At 47.5% G+C, this 19,795-nt stretch overlaps 1 protein-coding gene across 4 annotated transcripts in view; it reads right to left on the minus strand.

Annotated features, from left to right (window-relative positions):
- The window catches only part of Arid1b (AT-rich interaction domain 1B), a 323,358-nt gene extending 317,034 nt beyond the window's left edge, over positions 1–6,324 (minus strand). For all 4 annotated transcript variants that reach the window (XM_090337918.1, XM_090337916.1, XM_090337917.1 and 1 more), the window contains exon 1: positions 4,513–6,324. In XM_090337918.1, coding sequence (XP_090194044.1) covers positions 4,513–6,324 — 1,812 coding nt within the window. The remainder of the gene's footprint in view (positions 1–4,512) is intronic.
- Positions 6,325–19,795: the final 13,471 nt, after the last annotated feature.

Genomic DNA, 19,795 nt, shown 5'->3' on the forward strand with positions numbered 1-19,795 from the left:
CCAAAAAAGACGCCGCTGAAACAGCGCACGACTGAACACAATCCAATCCAAAAAAGGCCTAAAAGGTGGACACAGCCCCTTCAACAAGTAAAACAGCATTGTAAAACGTCATGAAAACTTATATAACATCCATTCTAACACCCTAAATATTGAAATAATGGGATTGAGTTTTATTAACACTCATCTTCAGCCTCCATAAAATCATTTTTAGTAACACACTAGTTTATCACACATGAATATCGGCCTCAAATTCACAAATCTACATAGATCCAAAATGATGAATGAATGTTAATCCTTTTTTCCTTAAGAAGTGGCTAATTGCATAGAAATCCAGACCCTGCGCAGTGTCAGCGAGGGAAATGCCTGTAGATCAAGGACTGGACAAAGTTGCAACCTCCTCTACCAGTACATCAGAATCTGCATCTCCAAATGGCATATGAAACACGATGATGAAAAGGGACCCCTAAGAAATCAGAAGTGACCACACACACACACACACACACCCCACCTCCCAGGACAGGGAAGGGTTAAATAAATGCACAGTCTTCTCAGCAAGTCGGGAAGTTGGTGGATAGCCCAGGAAGTGCTCTTTTACATGGACAGTCATCTTTATTCGTACACTGGGGCCCAAATTATGAAGGAATAAAGTCCACTAATGAGAAAAAGTACTAAGAATTCAAATCCCATCTACACCTGCTTTCTGCCAAACATGTCTGTGTCTAATAAAGCTATCAAAGGAGCTTGTAGTAAATCATTCTGCAGTCTGAAATTTTTGAAATTGGTTCTCAAAACAGAATGAATACTATTTTTATGCCACAGCAAAGAAGTTATTCTCCTCAGTTCCAGTAAAGGAACAGAATACTACAGATTAAATACATTAGTTAACATATCCAAATGTGAGCTGATACAATGCAATGCTAAGAAAAATGGAGAAAGTACCAACGGTCTGACAAAAAAATTTAAACTTAAATATAGATTAGAAAAAAAAACAGCATGCAAAAAATAAGGGTTAAAGTATTCCCACTATGAACAGAGACTAAAAACATGTTCCCTGGAATGCACTTATCGATTTGGCATTAACATAAGCATAAACTTAATGACTGCTGTCTTAAATGTGGTTACCACTACAAAAACAAAATATATACATATCAAAATTCAACAGAACAAAAATCAGGACTCCCAAATAAAAAGCAATTTTAAGCCATAATTTCATCCCATGTAAACAGAGAAATACAAACTGCAGACCTTTTTGCTGTAATTTCTTTTTCTGTTGTTGTTTCTTAAATGAATAGGCCTGGCCTTTTTCTAAGAACCCCTTTACCAAGCTCACCTAGCTATACAGCAATCATCCACACCCTGGAAAATATATAAATATATTCCACCAAAATGTCTCTTTAGGATTTAAACTATCAGATAACCTAAGATGCTTAAAGAAGAGAAAGGGGGAAGGAGCTATACCCTTAAAGCACATTTTAAAGTAAGAAAGAGGAACACTGGCTTACTTCTTTGTAAGCCAGCTAATGACTTCTTTTTCAATGGTCAGTAACCTTTATTATACTGTATTACATATGATAAAACAGGTAAAATAACACAAATGGAAGTAAGTGCAAACAGGGTCATAAGAAGGCTTGAGCACTCCTCGGTATGCCTATACACTACACTTCTTAAATATTTACCTCAAAAATGCCATAGCAAAGTCAATCACAAAATAGCTTATTTCAATCTCCAAAAGACTCTCACCCTTTTCGTATGTGGATATTTTGTTCCCAACTACCAAAAAAAAAAAAAAATCCCCACATTTCCTAAAATCAAAAATGAAACTAAATGTATTAAAAGCCAAAATTTTTTCATCCTTCCACAACATGACTTAATATTTTATGTCCTACAGTCAGGTAGTAATTTCCCATTTTGAACAAATGACTTTCTAGTATAGTTATGACAATACTAAACAATACTGGTCTTCCAGCAAGAAAAGGAAATATAAAAAAGCCACATCCCACATGCTGTCGGTAGGGTACCTAGGAGAAATCCTGAATCGAGGTCACATGCCTGTCCTTTTTTCCCCTCAAAGATAAAAAGGCTATTCCCAGGAGCCACAGAGAGGACATAATGGCTTCACTTTCATTCCAAAAAAACCCAAAATACTTAAAATGATTGGTACCATTAAGAAATAATATTCTAAAGTAATGCGGCCTACATCTGCCTCTAACTTCATTTGTTTACAGTTGACAAATAGGAGGATTTTAAAACTGCCCCTTTAAAAGCAAGCTGACAAAGCAATTTTTAAGAAATTACACAGGCTTCTTCTTCACTCGTTTCTCCAATATTTTTCTTGTAGCCATCAAAACAAAAATAAAAAACCACAAGGTTTCTACCTAAAAAATGGGAAAGCATTATCATTACAAGTAAAACTCCATTAACGAGAGATTTGTAAACAAGAGAATACCAATATCCAGCCTACGATTCTTAGGATAACTTGCTAAATTCAGGCCTTCATTCACTCTCATAAGTCCTACCGCTAATATACGATTCTTATTTTAAGAAAAACACCTTCCTACAATAAAACAAACACTGCTATTCCCCATCTGACAAGTCAGACTTCTTAAAGACGTTCACAGAATTAAAATGTCTAGGAAAGAAAAATTATTTGGGAACAGCACACCAGGACACAACTTGCCTGCCATCCACTTTTCCTAATTCATTTTATAAGCAGTTCAAATAAGGCTCACATTATCTAATCGAACAAAATCCTGAAGGAGAAAAAAAAAAAAAAACAAAAACCAGGGTATTTCTGCCTGGTGAGACCAGAAGGAAAAAAAAACAAAATGACTTTTCGCATTTCACAGTGAAATGCACTGTTACCCCCTTTTAACTGGGGAGGAGACGGGGAAGGTTATATACAGTTTTCTCATGTGGTGGATTTTTAAATGCTAGAAAAAAAACGCCTCTTCCACAAACATCTTCACATGGCCACAATTGTTGAAAGACACAAATCACCAGGAATGCATGGCTCTAGACGGGTCATTACACATCAGTAAAAGATACTGTTTCAGAATCTTGACGTTTCAATTTTTGATGATGGCAGAGACAATCAAAAAAAAAAACAATTTTTTTTTTCATAATTGACTTTGCAAAGAATAGGCTTCCACTACAGCCCCTTCCCAAGCCACCAGGCAGTCCCATCTGCGGTTTCATTCCTTCCCAAGCAACGTGCCTCCTGGAAGCCCGGGGTTGGGTGAAAACCCAGTGGTGGACACCACCAGCAGGCTGGGGTTTTGGTGTTTTTTAATGTTCGTTTTTCTCTGTTTGGGATCCTCTTCTCACGCACGGGGATGCCTAACCGTGCCAGCTCCGTCCTGCCCGTCACCGAGTGCGGTGATTACTGGTGGCAGGAATATTTTTTTTTGGTGACTTGTGCAGCTCAGCACTTCTATTTACATCAGCAGCGCTAAATGCCCAATGGTGAGAGGGGAGCCAATCAGATGGCAGATTAGATGTCAACTCCGAGGCAGCTGTCTGGAGACGATTCCAGCCAGTTTACCTCCACAATTCAAATTCCAAACCTGGCGGAGGAGATCGAGGCGAGGCTGCAGCCTCTCGGCCCCCAGCCCGACGGCGGGACGCGCGGCCCGGCGGCGCCGCCACCCTCCGGGGACGGCAAAATAAAGGAAAGCCCCCCCCGACATACACGATCCCCCCCCACCACCACACACACAGCCCCCCCCCCCCCCCCAGCCAAGGCCCCTTCCCGACCCGGGCTCGCCTCGGCCTGCATCCGCCTAAACCCATGCGCAAAGTAAGTTCCATCGATCGGGCGCGGGCTCCCCGGCCTGGCCGCGCGGGGGAAGGTGACCCCCCCCCGCCCCGCCAGCCGCCCCGAGGCCCCCCGCAATGGACTTTTCCAGGCTGTGCTTAAGGCACGAATGGAGGCGAGCCCGATGGATGTCACCCCAGGACGCTCGACGGGGTGGTGGTGCTGGTCCCGACCCGCACCCGGAGGGGGGGTCACAGAGCTACCCCGAGGGCCCCGGGCCTTTCCCTCCGGGGCTCGAAGCCGCGGCCCGCGGTGGAGGGAGAAAGTTCCTCCCCGCCCCGGCCCCGGCCCCGAGCCGGCGGCTCGGCGGAGTGGCTCCGGCCGGCCGCGCAGCACCCGCCCCGGGGAACCCCCGAATCCAGGCCCCCCTCCCCACGAGGCTCCCCCGCGGGTGGGGCCCGGAGCCCCCCCCGAGGCTCGCGGTGGCGGCCAGGGTGCGTGGTGGTGGGGGGGGTGAGGGGCCCCCCAACACACACACCCGGCGCGGCCCGGCCCTCGCGGCCCGGACGGCGAAGGGGGCGCCCCGGTGGGGAGAGGCCTCCGCGGAAATGGCCCCCACCCCCGGGCGCCGCGCCCCCCCCCCGCCCCGCCGCCCCCCGCGAGCGGACGGGGAAAAAGTACCGGGACGAAGAAAGAAAGTCGGGCTCGCGGCGGCGCCAGGCCCGGGCGGAAGCAGGCCCGGCCGGCGCGGGGGTTACCTGGGATCGGCCCATGGTCGGTCCGGGGGTGCCGGGACTCATCGCCGGGTGACTCCTTTGTTGCGCGGCCGCCCAGGCCGGGCTGGCGGCGGCGTACTGGGCGCCCAGGTCCTTGCCCAAGCCCAAGCCCGCGGCCGCCTGCTGGCCGCCCGCCGCCGCCCCCGCCGCCGCCGCTGCCGCCGCCGCCGCCGCCGCCGCCGCCGCCTGGGACTGGGGCTGCGACGGCGGCGGCGGCGGCGGCGCGCTGGGGCTGCTGTAGTCCGGGTAGCTGGCGCCGTAGCTCCGCATCATGGGGCTGGGCGAGGTGAGCAGCTGGTTGAGGGTCGGGGTGGCCCCCGACGGGTGCTGGTTCTGCCCGGCGAAACGCTGGAAGCCCCCCGCCGCTGCCGCCGCCGCCGCGCCGGCGGCCGCCTTGCTGAGGCTCGCGGCCCCGCCGCCCCCGGGGCCCATCATCATGCCGCCGCCCTGCTGCCGGGGGGAGCTCAGCACCCCGTACCCCGAGGACGAGCCCCCATAGCCGCCGCCGCCGCCGCCTCCCGCTGCTGCTGCTGCCGCCGCCGCCGCCGCGGCCGCCGCCGCCGCCGCCGCCACAGCTCCCGCTCCTGCTCCTCCTCCTCCTCCGCTGCCTCCTCCTCCTCCTCCTCCTCCTCCTCCTCCGCTGCCTCCTCCTCCTCCGCCGCCGCCGCCGCCGCCCGCGCCGGGCCGGCCGTAACCCGGATAGTGGTTGTACTGGCTGTTGGGGTACCCTTCGTGGGAGTTGTGCAGGGGGTCCATGCTGCCGGGGGTCCCCGCGGCGGCCGAGGCGGCGTGCATCATCCCCATCCCGGGGCTTTGTTGTCCGCCATGTTGATCAAAGCAAGGCCCGGCGCGGCCGCCGGGGCCGCCGCTCGCAGGGGCAGCGCTGCCATAGTAATGATTAAACTCCGAGACGGCCGCCGGGCCGCCGCCGCCGCCGCCGCCGCCCCCGGGCACCGCGACCGGCGGCGGCGGCGGCGGCGGCGGCGGCTGCGCGCCCAGGGCGCCCAGGCCCGGGTGCTCGTAGCGGCCGCCCGCCGAGGGCTCCCCCATCTTGGGCGGCGCGTCGTCCTCGTCGCCCGGCTGGCTCGGCGGAGGTTGGCCCGGGGGGTCGGCCTGGCCGCCCGCGGCACTGTCCTTGGCGCCTCCATGTTGCGGCTGCTCCATATCCGGGCCGGGCGGAGGCGCGCCGCCCAGGCTGTTGTTGTTGGAGATGGGGAGATGTTGTTGTTGCTGCTGCTGCTGCTGCTGCTGCTGCTGGAACTGGTTTAGCTGCTGCTGTAGTGCGTGGTGGTGGTGGTGGTGGGCATGGTGGTGGTGGTGGGCATGGCGGGCATGGTGGTGGTGGTGGTGGTGGGGCGGTGCGGCGGGGGCCTCGCCAACGGCTTTCAGTTTGTGGTTGGGGAGCAGCCCCGTCTCCATGGCCGAGCCAGGGCCCGCCGAGGAGGAAGAGGCCGCCGCCGCGGAGGAGGAGGAGGAGGAGGAGGAGGAGGAGGACGGCGCGGCGGCGCTTCCACCCTCCTTGAGAGCCGCCTCGGAGCCGCCGCTCTGGGCGCTGTCGGGGCCGGCGGCGGCGCTGGCGCTGTGGGCCATGCTCAGGTCGTGACGGGGGTGCAAGGGGTGGGGGTGCACATTATTCAGGCCGCCGTCGCCGCCCCCCAGCATGGGTCCCGGAGCCGCCGCTGCCGCGCCGCGCGCCACCGCCGCCTCTGGGTCCCGGGCCGCGGGCGCCCGCCGCTCGCCGCTGCCGACCCGCGCCCGGGCCCGCACCGCCGCCGCCGCTGCCCGCGCGGCCATGATCGGCCCGGCGGGGGGGAGACAATGCCCCGCCGCGGGCCGGGGGCCCCTCCCGCGCGCATCCACGCGACCCGCCGGGGGAGCGCAGACCCCCGCCCCCCGCGCGCCCCGCCGCGCCCCGCCGGGAAAGTTTTCCAGCCGGGGTTTGAGGAAACTTTTTTTCTCTTTTTCCCTCCCGAACCCGGATGTGGGCAAACTCTCCACGGGCAGCGCCGACCGGGCCCGGCTGAGCCGGGGACGCCGCGAGCCACGCGAGCCGACGACTCCTGCGCACTCGCAAAACGCGGACTGGACTCGGCCCCCGGCGCCCCGGCGCCCCGGCGCGGCCCTGTGAGGCCCGGAGCCCAGACCCCGGCCCCGCCGCCGCCGCCACCGCCGAGGGCGCTCGCTGCGCAGCGGCCTGGCGCGGCCCGAGGCGGCTCTTTCCCCTCGTGCCCCGGGCGATCGCGCGCGTGTGCGTGTGTGTGTGTGTGTATGTTCACGTCTGAAAGGAACGATACCAAGGTGGAAAGGGGGCCCGACGAGCAGACAAAAGGAGGGAGCGAGGCCGAAGAGGAGCAAAGTTGTTCTCCTGGCCGCGGAGGCGACCGAGCACGGAGCGCTGCCTCCCGCGAGTTACGTAACTCTTCCCCGGGCCTGGCCGGCCTCGCGCCCGCCCGGCTCGCCCCGATCGCGCGCGGCCCACGACTGCCCCCGACGCCCTGCCCCGCCTCGCTCTGGGCCGGGGGGCCCTGCACACGAGTAGACAGGGAAGCCCAGCGTTCCCCGTGGGGAATCCACGCCAACCCAGCACCCCAGGGGCAGGGCCGGAGAGCCACGGTCCGTCTCCATCAGAGTTCAGAGGTTCATGTGTGCAGTTAGCCTTCCGGATAGTTCATTTCGAAGTGATGGGGAAACCATACACATATTGAATACATTTCAAATCGATATGAAAGTCAAATGTCAGGCCCCCCCAAAATAGGTACAGTGTTGTCACCATCATGTTTATTATTATAAAGTCGTTTTGCATACCTAATATAGCAAGACTTCCCACCTGAATCCCCTCCCTCGCGGCTAGGTGATCCCAACATGGGCTCAGCTGTCGTGGAGGAAAATCACTTGAAACTAGAGGTCACACTGGCAGAAATAATAAAATATTGGGCACCGTGTCCTTTAGCAAAACTCAAAGCTCGTTTACTTCAACTGCAGTGGCTGTTTGCTAGGCCCAGCCTGAATACGTTACAGGACAAAATGGCAAACTTCCCGTGAGCAACAGCAGTGAGGGGTGATGCTCTCAGCGGAGGGTCACCAGGAATATAGGAAAAAAACCACTCGCAATTCTACGCAAACAACTGGAAGATGGTGTGCAACCACACATAAGAGAACCACCATAAGATGAACCTGTGCCAAACCCTTGTCGTTTTTGTCAAAAGAATCCTACATCGTCGTTAGTGTGCCTTTTTGACATTTCTCTCCTGGGTTTTCTCTCTTTATACAGTTCAATACATCCTAATTAGACGCAGTACAGCACATAAGTTGAATTTTTAAAGTTCTTCACGTACAAATATAAATGTGTCTGTTTTGTGTATGTGTCTATATCCAAGTATCCTAAAATCAATTATGTATGCCGTGAGATATTTATAGTCTAACTAAATATGTACATAGAATCATAAAAGTACATTTGTTTTCAAATTGATGAAATATTTCAAAGTCAATTCAGACAAGTGTAGCCATATGTTGTAGTTTATTTTTCACAACTAATCCTAAAAGGGAAATTGAGTCACCAAATTCAGTTCTGGTCCTTTTCTTAGAAATATTTCTTCCATATCACAAAATCATGAAACTTAAAAAAACAAATACACACACACCAAACTAAATATGTGAGATTTTTTTCTTAATTCCATTTGCCTCAGCAAGCCAACCAGAAGATCTGAACCAAGAGGCAGTAAAAGTGAGGCCCTCAGCACAATGAAATCAGCTTGCTCTAAGAGGCAACACATGCCAGTGTCTCCCCATGGCAGATGCCACACCCTGAAGCAGACAGAAGGCACTGCAGCCTGCTAGAGGAACACAACAAAGCCAGCAAGACTCGGGTTTTGTCTTTTAAGCCACAGAGGATGCTAAAATAGCCTTTTCAAAAGCATCTTTGCGAGAGATAGTGACCTATTTATTCAACTTTTCCAACACACCTTGTCAGGAAAACAAAATAAAAAGCGCATGAAAATCCTGGGCTTATGAAACAAAACAACAGTGCCAGGGGTCTGTTACAAAACGATGAAATTAGATCACATTTCAACTGGGGGCTTATGATGTCTACCAACCTCCAAAGACCCCATGGGATAGCTGAGCCTTATTTGTTTCTTTTTGGTGTGACACATGGCTCATTTTTCCTAATGGATTTCTTAATTTTACAGCTCTTGCCTAAATTTCAAGCTACAGTGACAACTTTAATAAAGTTGCTCTCATCTCAAGGAAGGCATAAGGTGAAGGACACACACTGCCCATTGCTGTCCCTTGCCTGGGTCACCGCTGGCAGCCAGTGACCCACCGCAGGCTACCCCCCCCAGGCAGAGGGGCACGGGCTTACCCACAATTTTGTTAAACATTCCTTCTTGCTTACAAAAGGCTTTCTTTCCTTCTTTCTTTCTGACTATATGGAAATATTAATATTCAAATGCTGCTCCTTTTGAATAAGTTTTAGGGCACTGAATAGAGGGCCCTTCAAGTTGCCCACTGAAAAAAATGGAGCCAGATGGTAGTTTAAGAATTCCGCAGTTCTGTTCTTGTTGCTTCTGCGTGGCCTGCACACTGTTTGCTTTCAAATTAGCCCCCTCTCGCTGTTCTTATTTACTCCATGACTGAGGAGATCACGACTGACTGCCCATCATATTTCTCAGTATTCTTTCTGTAATTTGGAAGCAATTTAGAATAAAGCCCTGTCAAGGTTTTACAAATAAGAACTATTAAAGAATAAGGCTTTGGATACTTGCTTTCCTTTTAGATTTATGAGAAATGCGATGAATGGAGCTAATGGGATTTCCCTACTGATCTTGGTCAGGGACTTAAAAAAGCACTAAACAATTGTCCCTTTCACATCTCCAATTTAGATGTTAGCAGTGAGTAACTCAGAGCCAACACAAGATAGGGGAGACAGCATTTGGAAACAACAATGTAAATGATCACTGGTCTATACGTTCAGAATACAAAACAAGTAAAGGATTTTAGAAAATAGACAAAAATAAATAAATTTGGGAGCTATGGCAAACTGAGGAAGTTCTAGCAGGCACAGTACGCAGGATAGGAGATAAACTACACTTAACTCATTCACTGAATTTACCTAAATTATACTTTGTGCCGTGTCCTAAGGATAAATGTTACTGTGTTTCTGGCCGTGGTAAGGGAGATGATCATGAAGAAGTGCATTCAAATCCACTGAACTTTACCCTTGAATACAGAAGTGAAGTTCAAAGCCCACGCCTATAATACTAACTACTCAGGAGGCTGAGATCTGAGGATCCAGATTCAAAGCAGCCTGAGCAGAAAAGTCTGTGAGATCCTTACCTCGAGTTAACCAAAAACATGGAAGAGGTGGTGTGGCTCAAGTGGAACAGTGCCAGCCTGGAAGGAAAAAAGCCCAAGGGGCAGGCTCTGAGTTCAAGCCCCAGCAAACACACTCTCAGCTCCAGCTTCCTCATCCTGCAGCTGTGCCTTACCTGACCTCCACCCTCAACCTGCACAACTCTGACTTCTCATCAGCGTCCCACCGCTGTTGAGACTGGACTTCAGAAACTAAAATTGAGTTCCTCATTAGAACACTGCTCTCTGGAATCACAGTAATAACAATGAAATTAATGACAAAACTCCTTATTGCATGTGGAGACACTGTACTTTTATCCTGAACTGGTCATATTTTCAATGGTATATAATAAATATGTTTATTGTAGCCTTGTTTACAACCTTTCTATAACGTGTAGACAAACAAGTATTTAATGATAGCTTCTTTCATTTTCATATTCCTCTCATTTTGCCATCATGAAATGCTTTTCAACCATCTTCCCTAGCTGCACACCTGAGATTCCCACCTGCTAGGGTGGGGGTGAAGGGCTGAAGAAAAAGAATGGCAAGTTCGGGACCGGGAGTTTGGCCTAGTGGTTAAAGTGCTTGCCTAGCATGCATGAAGACCAGGGTTCGATTCCCCGGTACCACATACATAGAAAAAAGCCGGAAGTGGCTCAAGTGGTAGAGCTCTAACCCTGAGAAAGTCCAAGGACAGTGCTCAGGCCCTGAGCTCAAGCCCAGGACTGGCAAAAAAAAAACAAAAAAGAATGGCAAGTTCGAAGCCAGCCTGGGAAACTTTGTCAAAATAAAATGTAAAGAGATGCAGGATATGACTCAGTGAAAGAATGCTTGCTATCAAGCACAGGGCTCTGAATTTCATCCACAGTACTCCCAAGAAAAAAGTCTCTCTTACATAGTATTGCACAATCACGTCTATGGCTCTTATCACTGACGACCTGCTACTTGGGGGGAAAATTTTACTTTACTGATAGCTCCACTGCATTTCCTAAAAAGTAAACAATTGGGCATTGAATTTAAGCCAAGAACTGGCAAATAAATAAATGAAGGAAGGAGGAAAGGTTGGTAAATATTTTGGCTGGGCATAATGGTTCAAGCCTGTAATCCTAGATACTTGGTAGACAGAAATTGGAGAGTTGTGGTTTGAGATCTGCCCAAGCAATAAAAGTCTTGACACTCCATCTCAATCAATAGCTAGGTGTGGTGGTACACACCTCTCATCCCACTTACAAAGAGAAGCACAAATAAGATCAAAGTCTAGACCTTCTTAGCCATAAAGTGAGATCTTATCTTGAAAATAAACCCAAACCATAGTGTTAGAGTAGCTCAAACAGCAAATTGCCTATTCAACAAGTTCAATACCCTGAGTTCAAATTGTAATACCATCTAAATAAATAGATAAATAAAATGTATAAGTAAACATATCTAAGATAATGTGTCAAAAAAAAAGATAATGTGTAATCACATTCAAAGTCATTCAGAGGTCCAATTACCTTGAATTTTCTAGAATAGTTTCTATTTATCTTTAGGCCTCCTGTGTCTTCCTGAAAGATATGAAGAGTTGCATGGAGTACATTTAGATATAAAACTATATTTCAACCACAATAAATCCCAAACAACTTGTATGCGTTAGAGCAGTATCTTCCTGGTTCTGATTTCAGTCCATTTATATTCAGTTGGCTTGTTGCTCATTCATTAAGAGTGTTGTTGAGCACCTTTAAGAGTAAATTATTGACAGTCAGCTGATGGTTCTGGTAAGGCCCAAAGGATTTGGTTATATGCTTCTCTTACAGAAAGTGACATCATTTTATTGAGGAATTTTCTTATTAACTCACTCCCCTAAAAACATCCAACTTGTTAATTAGGACTATTTTTCTCCAGCAAACTCAAAGGAATATTTATTATTGCAACATTTAAAATTTAAATTCAGTGAGCTCTCTCTAGCATCTTCTTTGACTGTCAAGTGACTCTTCTCACATTGCTCTTCCCCCTGTGACACAACTGACTCTCCTTCTCAAGGTCTATGCATCCTGAATGGTTTCTCTCTACATGTATGTCACCAGGAACAGCCAGGTCAACTAACTTCTCTTCCTTCCTTCCTTCCTTCCTTCCTTCCTTCCTTCCTTCCTTCCTTCCTTCCTTCCTCCTTTCTCTCCCTCTTACCTTCCTTCAGCAAATAATGATTCTGCTTTGGCTGTGTGCTAAGTCCTTTGGCCACTGCAATGAACCATAAAGAGAAATCATTTTCTACATTGGGTGTTTTTGCTAAACATGAATCAGATGATCGCATCAGTAAGTATGTAATAACAGAGAATCTGGGCAGATGTGGCTGAATGCTGAAAACCAAGAAATAATCAAACCTAGTCCCTGGACGCCAAGAGGACTAGGGGCTGAGCTGGGCATGTGTATGCCTGCTTCTTCCTCCAGGCCCAACCACTCAAAGGGCCAAGCAGCACCACGATTGGGTCTTTGTGGGCTGGTCAAGATCCAAACTGTATCCAAGGTGACCCATGGACCACAGTCTTTCAAAATAAATAAACCAAATACACCAGCACCTTTAACACACATTAGGCCAGCCCCTTCCTTGGGCATCAAGCTTGCACAGCTCCAGGAGAATCTTGCCTGTTGCCACTGACAGAAAGGCTGGCCCCATGTGGAGTGACGGTGTGACCCCCTTCTCCTTTGCCCAAGGCCGACACTATCATTTGCAGTCCCAAGAAGGGAGCATGAGAAGAAAGCAAAACTTACATAGGGAAGTGCCAGGGCTTGAGCAGTATCTTTATTTATATCAGGACTTGAATTTCTGCCACCTTCCTCCAGGTACCAAGCCATAGGGCAAAAGCACTCCTATCTCTGGAGGAGGAGGAAGAGAGGCAGCCTGGAGTTGATACCCACAGCCTGCCCTACTAGTGCTTTTCTCACTTGATTCTCTGTGTCAGAATAGCTCAGAGGTCTACAAAGCCCCAGGTAGAAAGTCCTGTATTTAACCAATGAACCACTGGGCTACTATAGGCTTTTGTTAGCCTCTGACATTTATTACGTTCCCACTGTTCCCAGCACTTTGCATACACAGGAATCAACTGCCTAACTTTGATTTCATCATAAAAGCCCCAATTTTATTTCAATTTTTGTGAGTCAGTACTGGAACTTGAACTCAGAGTCTGGATACTATCCCTTAGTTTTATCTGCTCAAGGCTGGTGTTCTATCACTCGAGCCATAGTTCCGCTTCTGGACTTCTCCTCCTCCTCCTCCTCCTCCTCCTCCTCCTCCTCCTCCTCCTCCTCCTCCTCCTCTTCCTCCTCCTCCTCCTTCTCTTCTTCTTCTTCTTCTTCTTCTTCTTCTTCTTCTTCTTCTTCTTCTTCTTCTTCTTCTTTTTGATGGTTAATTGAAGACAAGAGGCTCACAGAGTTTCTTTCCAGCTTGGCAAGGAACCTTGATTCTCAGATCTTCTCCTCCTGAGTAGCTGGGACTGTTGGCATGAGCCACCTGTACCTTGCTGAAAGCCCTAATTTGTAGCTAGGTATGTGGCCATGTATTTAAGAAAGAAAGGGGAGAAAAGAGAGGGAGAAGAAGGAAGAAAGAGGAAAAGAGGAAGCGGGAGGAGGGAGGGAGGGAAAAGGAAGGAAGGAGGAAGAGAAGGAAGGGGGATGGAAGGAAGGAAGGAAAAGAAAAGGGGAAAAGGCAACATTTCCTATCTTCCTTTGGTGGTAGGGTTTCCGTGTGCACAGGCAGCTCTTCAGAGAGCTCAGGTACTATCTACCTCTACATTTGATTTATAAACACCTATCTCACTTAAGTCACCAATCTTTCTGCATTGTTTAGAAGGTTCTTTCATCCTCCCTTCCTGTTTCCTTCTCCTCCTCCTCTGTCTTATCATAATAAGCATCATCTTTCTCCTTTCTTCTTCTTGTAGGAAGCTAAATCCAAACCAAACTGGTACAGTGCATTTTGGCTTTTCATACTCATTGACAATGACCCTCCAAGAATGAGGTTTGACCCTCTCAAACTTCACTACAAAACACCAGCAGCAACAGTTTCTGCTCATGAACAGCTAGGGTTGCCAATGTGCCATTGGATCCCAGTTACCATGAGAGTTACGTACAGCAAGTACTGCAAAGGGCCGTGAACCTGGCTGGCCCAGGATGGTTTGTCCTGGTCTGTTCTAGTCTAGCACGGTGCCTATTTATAAACAACCTAATTACTAGTGTCCATTCTACCAGGCTGCCATTCCACAGACCCCTACCAAAAAACAATACAAAGTAGTCATCCTTTTCTGAAGCATAGTAAAACTCCTGTGGTTTTTGGAAACCAGATCAATAACACATGTAGAGAAAAGCCCATGGATTATTTTTAAGTGAACTTTTTTTTTAGTCTCATTAACTTTTCACCATATGCTGTTTATTTTCTATATCCTGGATAGGCTGAACAGTGAAAATAGACCAGGGCACTGCGATTCACTGCAGGGCCCTCATCACAGACATGATATACACAATTCTAAGTGGGCGGGAGGCTTTGAAAAAAGAGCTGCAGACAGAAGTTGGGCTCACACCTGATTTCATGTTTACAGTCTACAATTCTTAGAAATTTGCATGACCTTGCTGGATATCATGATGTATACCTAAATGATACCTACCTTGTGTAGTTGAGGGGTGGGGTACAACTAAATCAGAAGCTAAAAAGCAGGTAACATAGGGTTAAATAAGAAAGTTGTGAGCCGAGCATGGTGGCTCATGCGTGTAAATCTAGCTACTCATGAGGCTGAGATCTGAGGATCATGGTTCAAAGCCATGGACACTAAAAAGTCCATGAGACTCTTATTTTCAATTAATCACCAGAAAAATAGAAGTGGTGTTATGGCTCAAGGGATAGGGTGGTAGCCTTGAGCTGAAGAGCTCAGGGACAATGCCTAGGCCCAGAGTTCAAACCTCATAACTGACAAAAAAAAAAAGGACAGGTGTACATGCGTGTGTATATGTGTATATTCACAACTATGCATGAATTTCCAAATATAACAACTGTCTAATGCATGGTTTCAGGATACAGGACTTACTCCAAGCAAATTCACACATTTCTCTTGCTATGTGATAAGAATTCCTTCCTAAAAGAGACATGAAATTCTTTCTCTTGAACTTCAAACCCTGTCAAAAAATTGCTTTTGGATAAGTAACTCCATGAAATTGTATCAGTTATTCGTAATTATTATGAATATATTTTGGATCAGTTATTATGGATTATATTTTTGATTCTTCTTAAAAATCCTACTTCAATGCAGAAGGACAGAAGAAAGAAGACATGATACCAGACAAGAGTGAAGAGGAGGCTTCAGTAAGGAGGACACTGAGACACTGGGGTCGTGGTCTGCGTCTGTACATCACCTTCTCTGAAACAGCCTGACATACAGAAGGCATGGATAGCAGGCAGAAGGGGAGAGAAAAACAGACTTAAATGTGGTTTTAAAACATGTAGCTGGGCCCTTTTGTCTCACTCAGAAGCTGAGATCTGAGGATCATCATTTGAAGACAGCCCAAGCAGGAAAATTCATGAGACTCTCATCTCCAATAAAGTACTCTAAGCAAAGCCAGAGGTGGAGCAGTGGCTGAAATGGTGAAGTGCCAACCTTGAGAGAAAAAGCTAAAGGACAGACGTTGAGTTTAAGCCCTAGGAGTGACACACACACACACACACACATACACACTCACACACAATTAATTTTTGGTTTGGTTTTGGTTTTGGTGTTAGACCTGGGATAAAACTCAGGGCCTGGGTGCTGTCCCTGAGATTCTTTACTCAAAGCTAGAGCTCTACCATTTGAGCCACAGCTCTGCTTCTGGCTTTTTCTTAAGAGTTTTAGTGAAGATAAGAGTCTCATAGATGGGGGGTTGGGGGGTGGGGGAGGGAAATGGGTACCAAGACATGAGAAAGGGTATCAATGTATGTGAATTAATGCACCTTCTATCTGGCAAATATCATGTAACCCTTTTATTAATTACAATAAAAAATATATGAAAAAAAAAGAGTCTCATAGACTTCACTGCCCAGGTTGGTGTCAAACTGTACTCCTCAAATCTCAGCTTTCTGACAAGCTAGGATTACAGGTGTGAGCCACAGAGTCTGTTTCTATTCAAGCACTTCAATCTTATGAATCCTCAACTAACTTCCTAAAGACAGGAACTCAGGACTTGTCCTGGCAAAGCAGGCCTGTTGGTACCTGACAGCTGAAGTTAGGCACTAGGAGAAAATGGGGACTCTTTGCCAGGCAGGCCCAAGTTAATTCTGTGGTTCTGTGGCTACCCGGACAGTAGTAATGAAGATCATGATTCATTCAAAAAGATAGTGAAGCACTGCCATCCTCCGCTCCATAGAAGGCAGGAACAGATGAAGGGGACAGAAGCAGCTTGTCCTGGTCTTGTAGAACCCACACTGCGCTCACATAGGGTTCTCTGGTCACAACAGCAAAATGCAAGTAGGGAGAGTTTAGCTGCTCAAGGGTGTGCAGGGGAGAGGGGAGGTACTCCTACCAGAAAGCAAGGAGGAAGGGAGACAGGCTGGGAAGGAGGGAGGGAAGGAGGGAGGGAAGGGGAGGCAAAGATAACAGAGATAGCCACACTGTTACTAGACACCTTAGGTCTTAAAAACAGTGTTGCGAATTGTAACCCTTAGATACATTTATCACTAAGTAGGCTAGACTCTTACTAATATGAGATAATTCATGGAAGTGGTACAAATTTTAGGCTGAAGGTTACAACTATAAAAGACAAGTAAGATATTTAGCCTTTCCAATTACTGACCTCCCCCACCCCGACAAGCTATGGGTAGATTCTTGGATAATTATTCCTCTTTCCTCTATTTTACAGTCCATTGCCACATTCAGATTTCTAACCTCATCAAGCCACCAGAAAAGTTCAAACTGTGATCCCCTTTCTTCTAGAAAACCCCTTTGTCCTTTTCTTGATGCCCCTCTGCTTCAATCTTTCCGAGAAATGTATCAATATCTGAGGCATAGTGTTGTGTAATTAGAATTCCACTCCCACTTCTTAAAGCTGCGGTAGGAGGTCTATTTAGATTAATGGAGCCCTTCAACATGTCAGATGTTGTGTGATGAGACTTGAAGGTGGCTGGGCTGGAATGTGTAAGGACTCATGACTGCCTTTGGCCTGAAGGACAGACCCATCATCTCCAGAGCCTTCAATTTCCATATCTAGCAGATACAGTGATGGATAAGCTGGGTTACTAGGGACTCTGAGTCTCCAAATTATTTTTCTCTTCCCACAAATTCCCTGAGACCATTCTAGCTGAGGTTCCCTTTACATTTTCCTTTTATCCTCCTGCAACTTCTTTTCCTCCTGCTCCAGCCAGCAGCCCTGAGAAAAGTCTTGCTCGCATTTTTCTTTAGGGTCACTCTCTGGACTCACCTAGCTCACAGGGCTTTGTGCATAGTCCTCGCTACCCTGACCCACTTCAGCTGATTCCTCTCCTGGTGTCTTTGGTCAGTTCAGGCCCATGAACATTGTTTTCCCTGCCCAAATAGCAATTGCTATGACCTAGGTCCTTTGTGTGGCTTGGCAAAAATCTACCATCTTCCAAAGCTTAGCTCAAATACCTCCAGTGAAACAGGAAGCCATTCCTGGGCCTGGCTGCTTTAAGTATATTGTAAATACTTGCGAGTGTGTATGTTCCACTATCTGTATTCTTATATTTCCCAGGTCTACCAAAGAACCCGGCCTCTGCTGAAGGAATGGCGTCTGAAGCTGTCAGAGGAACAGAGCAACAGCCCTCTCCACACATGGAGCCAGTGGGACCGATGTGTCTAAGTTTCTCGCACCCCTTGAGCTGTTGGCCAGCTCCTGTGCATGAGAACAATTCTCTATTCTAAAGAAGTTGAGCAGAATCCTCTGTGTCATGATGGAGGCAGATACTTCAGAAAATCCATTTCTGATGCTCTTGTTTTCACACATGCCAGCCACTCACTCTACTCTGAAGGGTGATTGTAGGGTACATGAGGCAAAGCGCCTCACAAAAAATATAACTATAGCAAGGCCCCAAGTAACTAAATTGGCTAGTAAACACAAGGCTCAGAGTTCAAATCCAGTTTTTCCCTAAAAAAATAGTCTAATCATACCTAGAGATTCATTTTCCACACATTTGGTTTAACTTCATATTTATTTTTCATTCACATATAAGATATTATTATATGACATGCCGTATTGGCATTGTATTATTACTGTGTCTGAATCTGACCTGATTTCTTGTTGTATTTGGGGAAAATTTTTTAAATTTAAAAAACTGGGGGAGAAGATCTATAATCTTGACATGAAAATTCCATAGTAAAGCCTGGCATGGTGGTATATTTCTGTACCACCAGGATCACTTGAGTTTGAGAACAGATTAGGCAACATTTGAACATATAAGATCCTATCTCACCCTGCTCTCTATCACACACACACACACACACACACACACACACACACACACACACGTGTCAGAAGCAGAAACCTTGCACTGACTTTGAACTTTACAGAAGAGCATATGGCATACCTACAATGCTCTGTTATTATCCTCATAGAAAGACTGTCTTCTGTATTAATCTTTTAAAGTATTTTTGACCTCTCTGACTGTTAATTCAAAATAAACTTTTTGCCAGTCCTGGCTTGAACTTAGGGCCTGAGCATTGTTCTTGGACATTCTTAAGGCTAGAGCTCTACTACTTGAGCCACAGCACCACTTCTGGCTTTTGCTCTGTATGTGGTACCAAGGAATTTAACCTGGGTCTTTGTGGGTGCTAGGCAAGCACTCTACCATTAGGCCCCTCAAAGCAATTTTTTAATGTTCCAAGTACATGTGAAATTTTAAAAAATGCATGTTCTTTTATATTAACACTTATTTAAACTGAAGTTGTTAGTTTTCTTTTTAATATTACCTGGGCCATGGTTTCCCAATACCTGAGAAAGACTGTCCAAGGATATGTATAATTCAGATAGTTGTTCTTGTTCTTAGTCTGATAAATATACTTGCAGAAATCTTCAAAAATTCTTTCCATTGCAAGCCAGGCTCAGTGGCTCATGCCTAGAAGCTTACCTATTTGGGAGATGGGGATCAAGAGGGTCAGGGTTCAAGGCCAGGCTGGATTAAAAAAAAGAGTTAATGAACTCCCACCTGAACAAGCAGATAGGAGGCCCAGATAGGAGGACTGAAGTCAGAGACTGCCCCTGAACAAGTTCAAAACATGAGATACCAGGTTAAAAAAAAAAGGGGGCTGAAAGGGTAGCTTTGGTAAGAAATCACTTCCCTACTAAGTGCAAGGCTCTGAGTTCAAATCTTAGTGTTATTAAAACAACAACAACTTTCCATTATATTGTCAGAAAACAGGTAACTAACTACCCGTTAGGTGGTGGCCAGAAGACTGCTCTAGAAAGACCAAATGGACAGGAAGACAGATGGTCATCCCAGTCCAGAGGTCAGCCTGGTATTAGGGGAACCCAGGGGCTGGAGGGTGTCCAGTGGTCAGGATGGTCCACGTGATTTAGCATGTATAGCATCAGGGTAGATTCGAATTCTCCTGTCTTTCTTACCTATGGCAGCCAAAGTCACCAGCATGCCTTAAGTTTGGGGTTGCTAAGCCTAGAGCACTACTCACAGATAGCTACGGCTATGATATTGGCTTTATTAAAAGGAAAAAAGGAAGAAGGGTCATTCCAAATAATAAATCATTACTTAATAGGGTGGGGGGAGGCTTTTATGAAAGTAAAATGCGTATTATTAGACTTCAAACTTAGAGCCTGTTACCAGGCTGGCAACAACTCAAAGGCTTGATTGACAACAGCACGTGGGGCTGAGGGGGGGCGCATGTGCCAAATGTTGCTGTGGGAGAGAGAACCAGATTCGGTTCTTTGGTGATAACTCACAAAGTGAATTTGC

Source organism: Megascapheus bottae, chromosome 8 (genome assembly GCF_031878675.1).
Source record: "Megascapheus bottae isolate mThoBot1 chromosome 8, mThoBot2.hap1, whole genome shotgun sequence".
Taxonomy (NCBI): domain Eukaryota; kingdom Metazoa; phylum Chordata; class Mammalia; order Rodentia; family Geomyidae; genus Megascapheus; species Megascapheus bottae.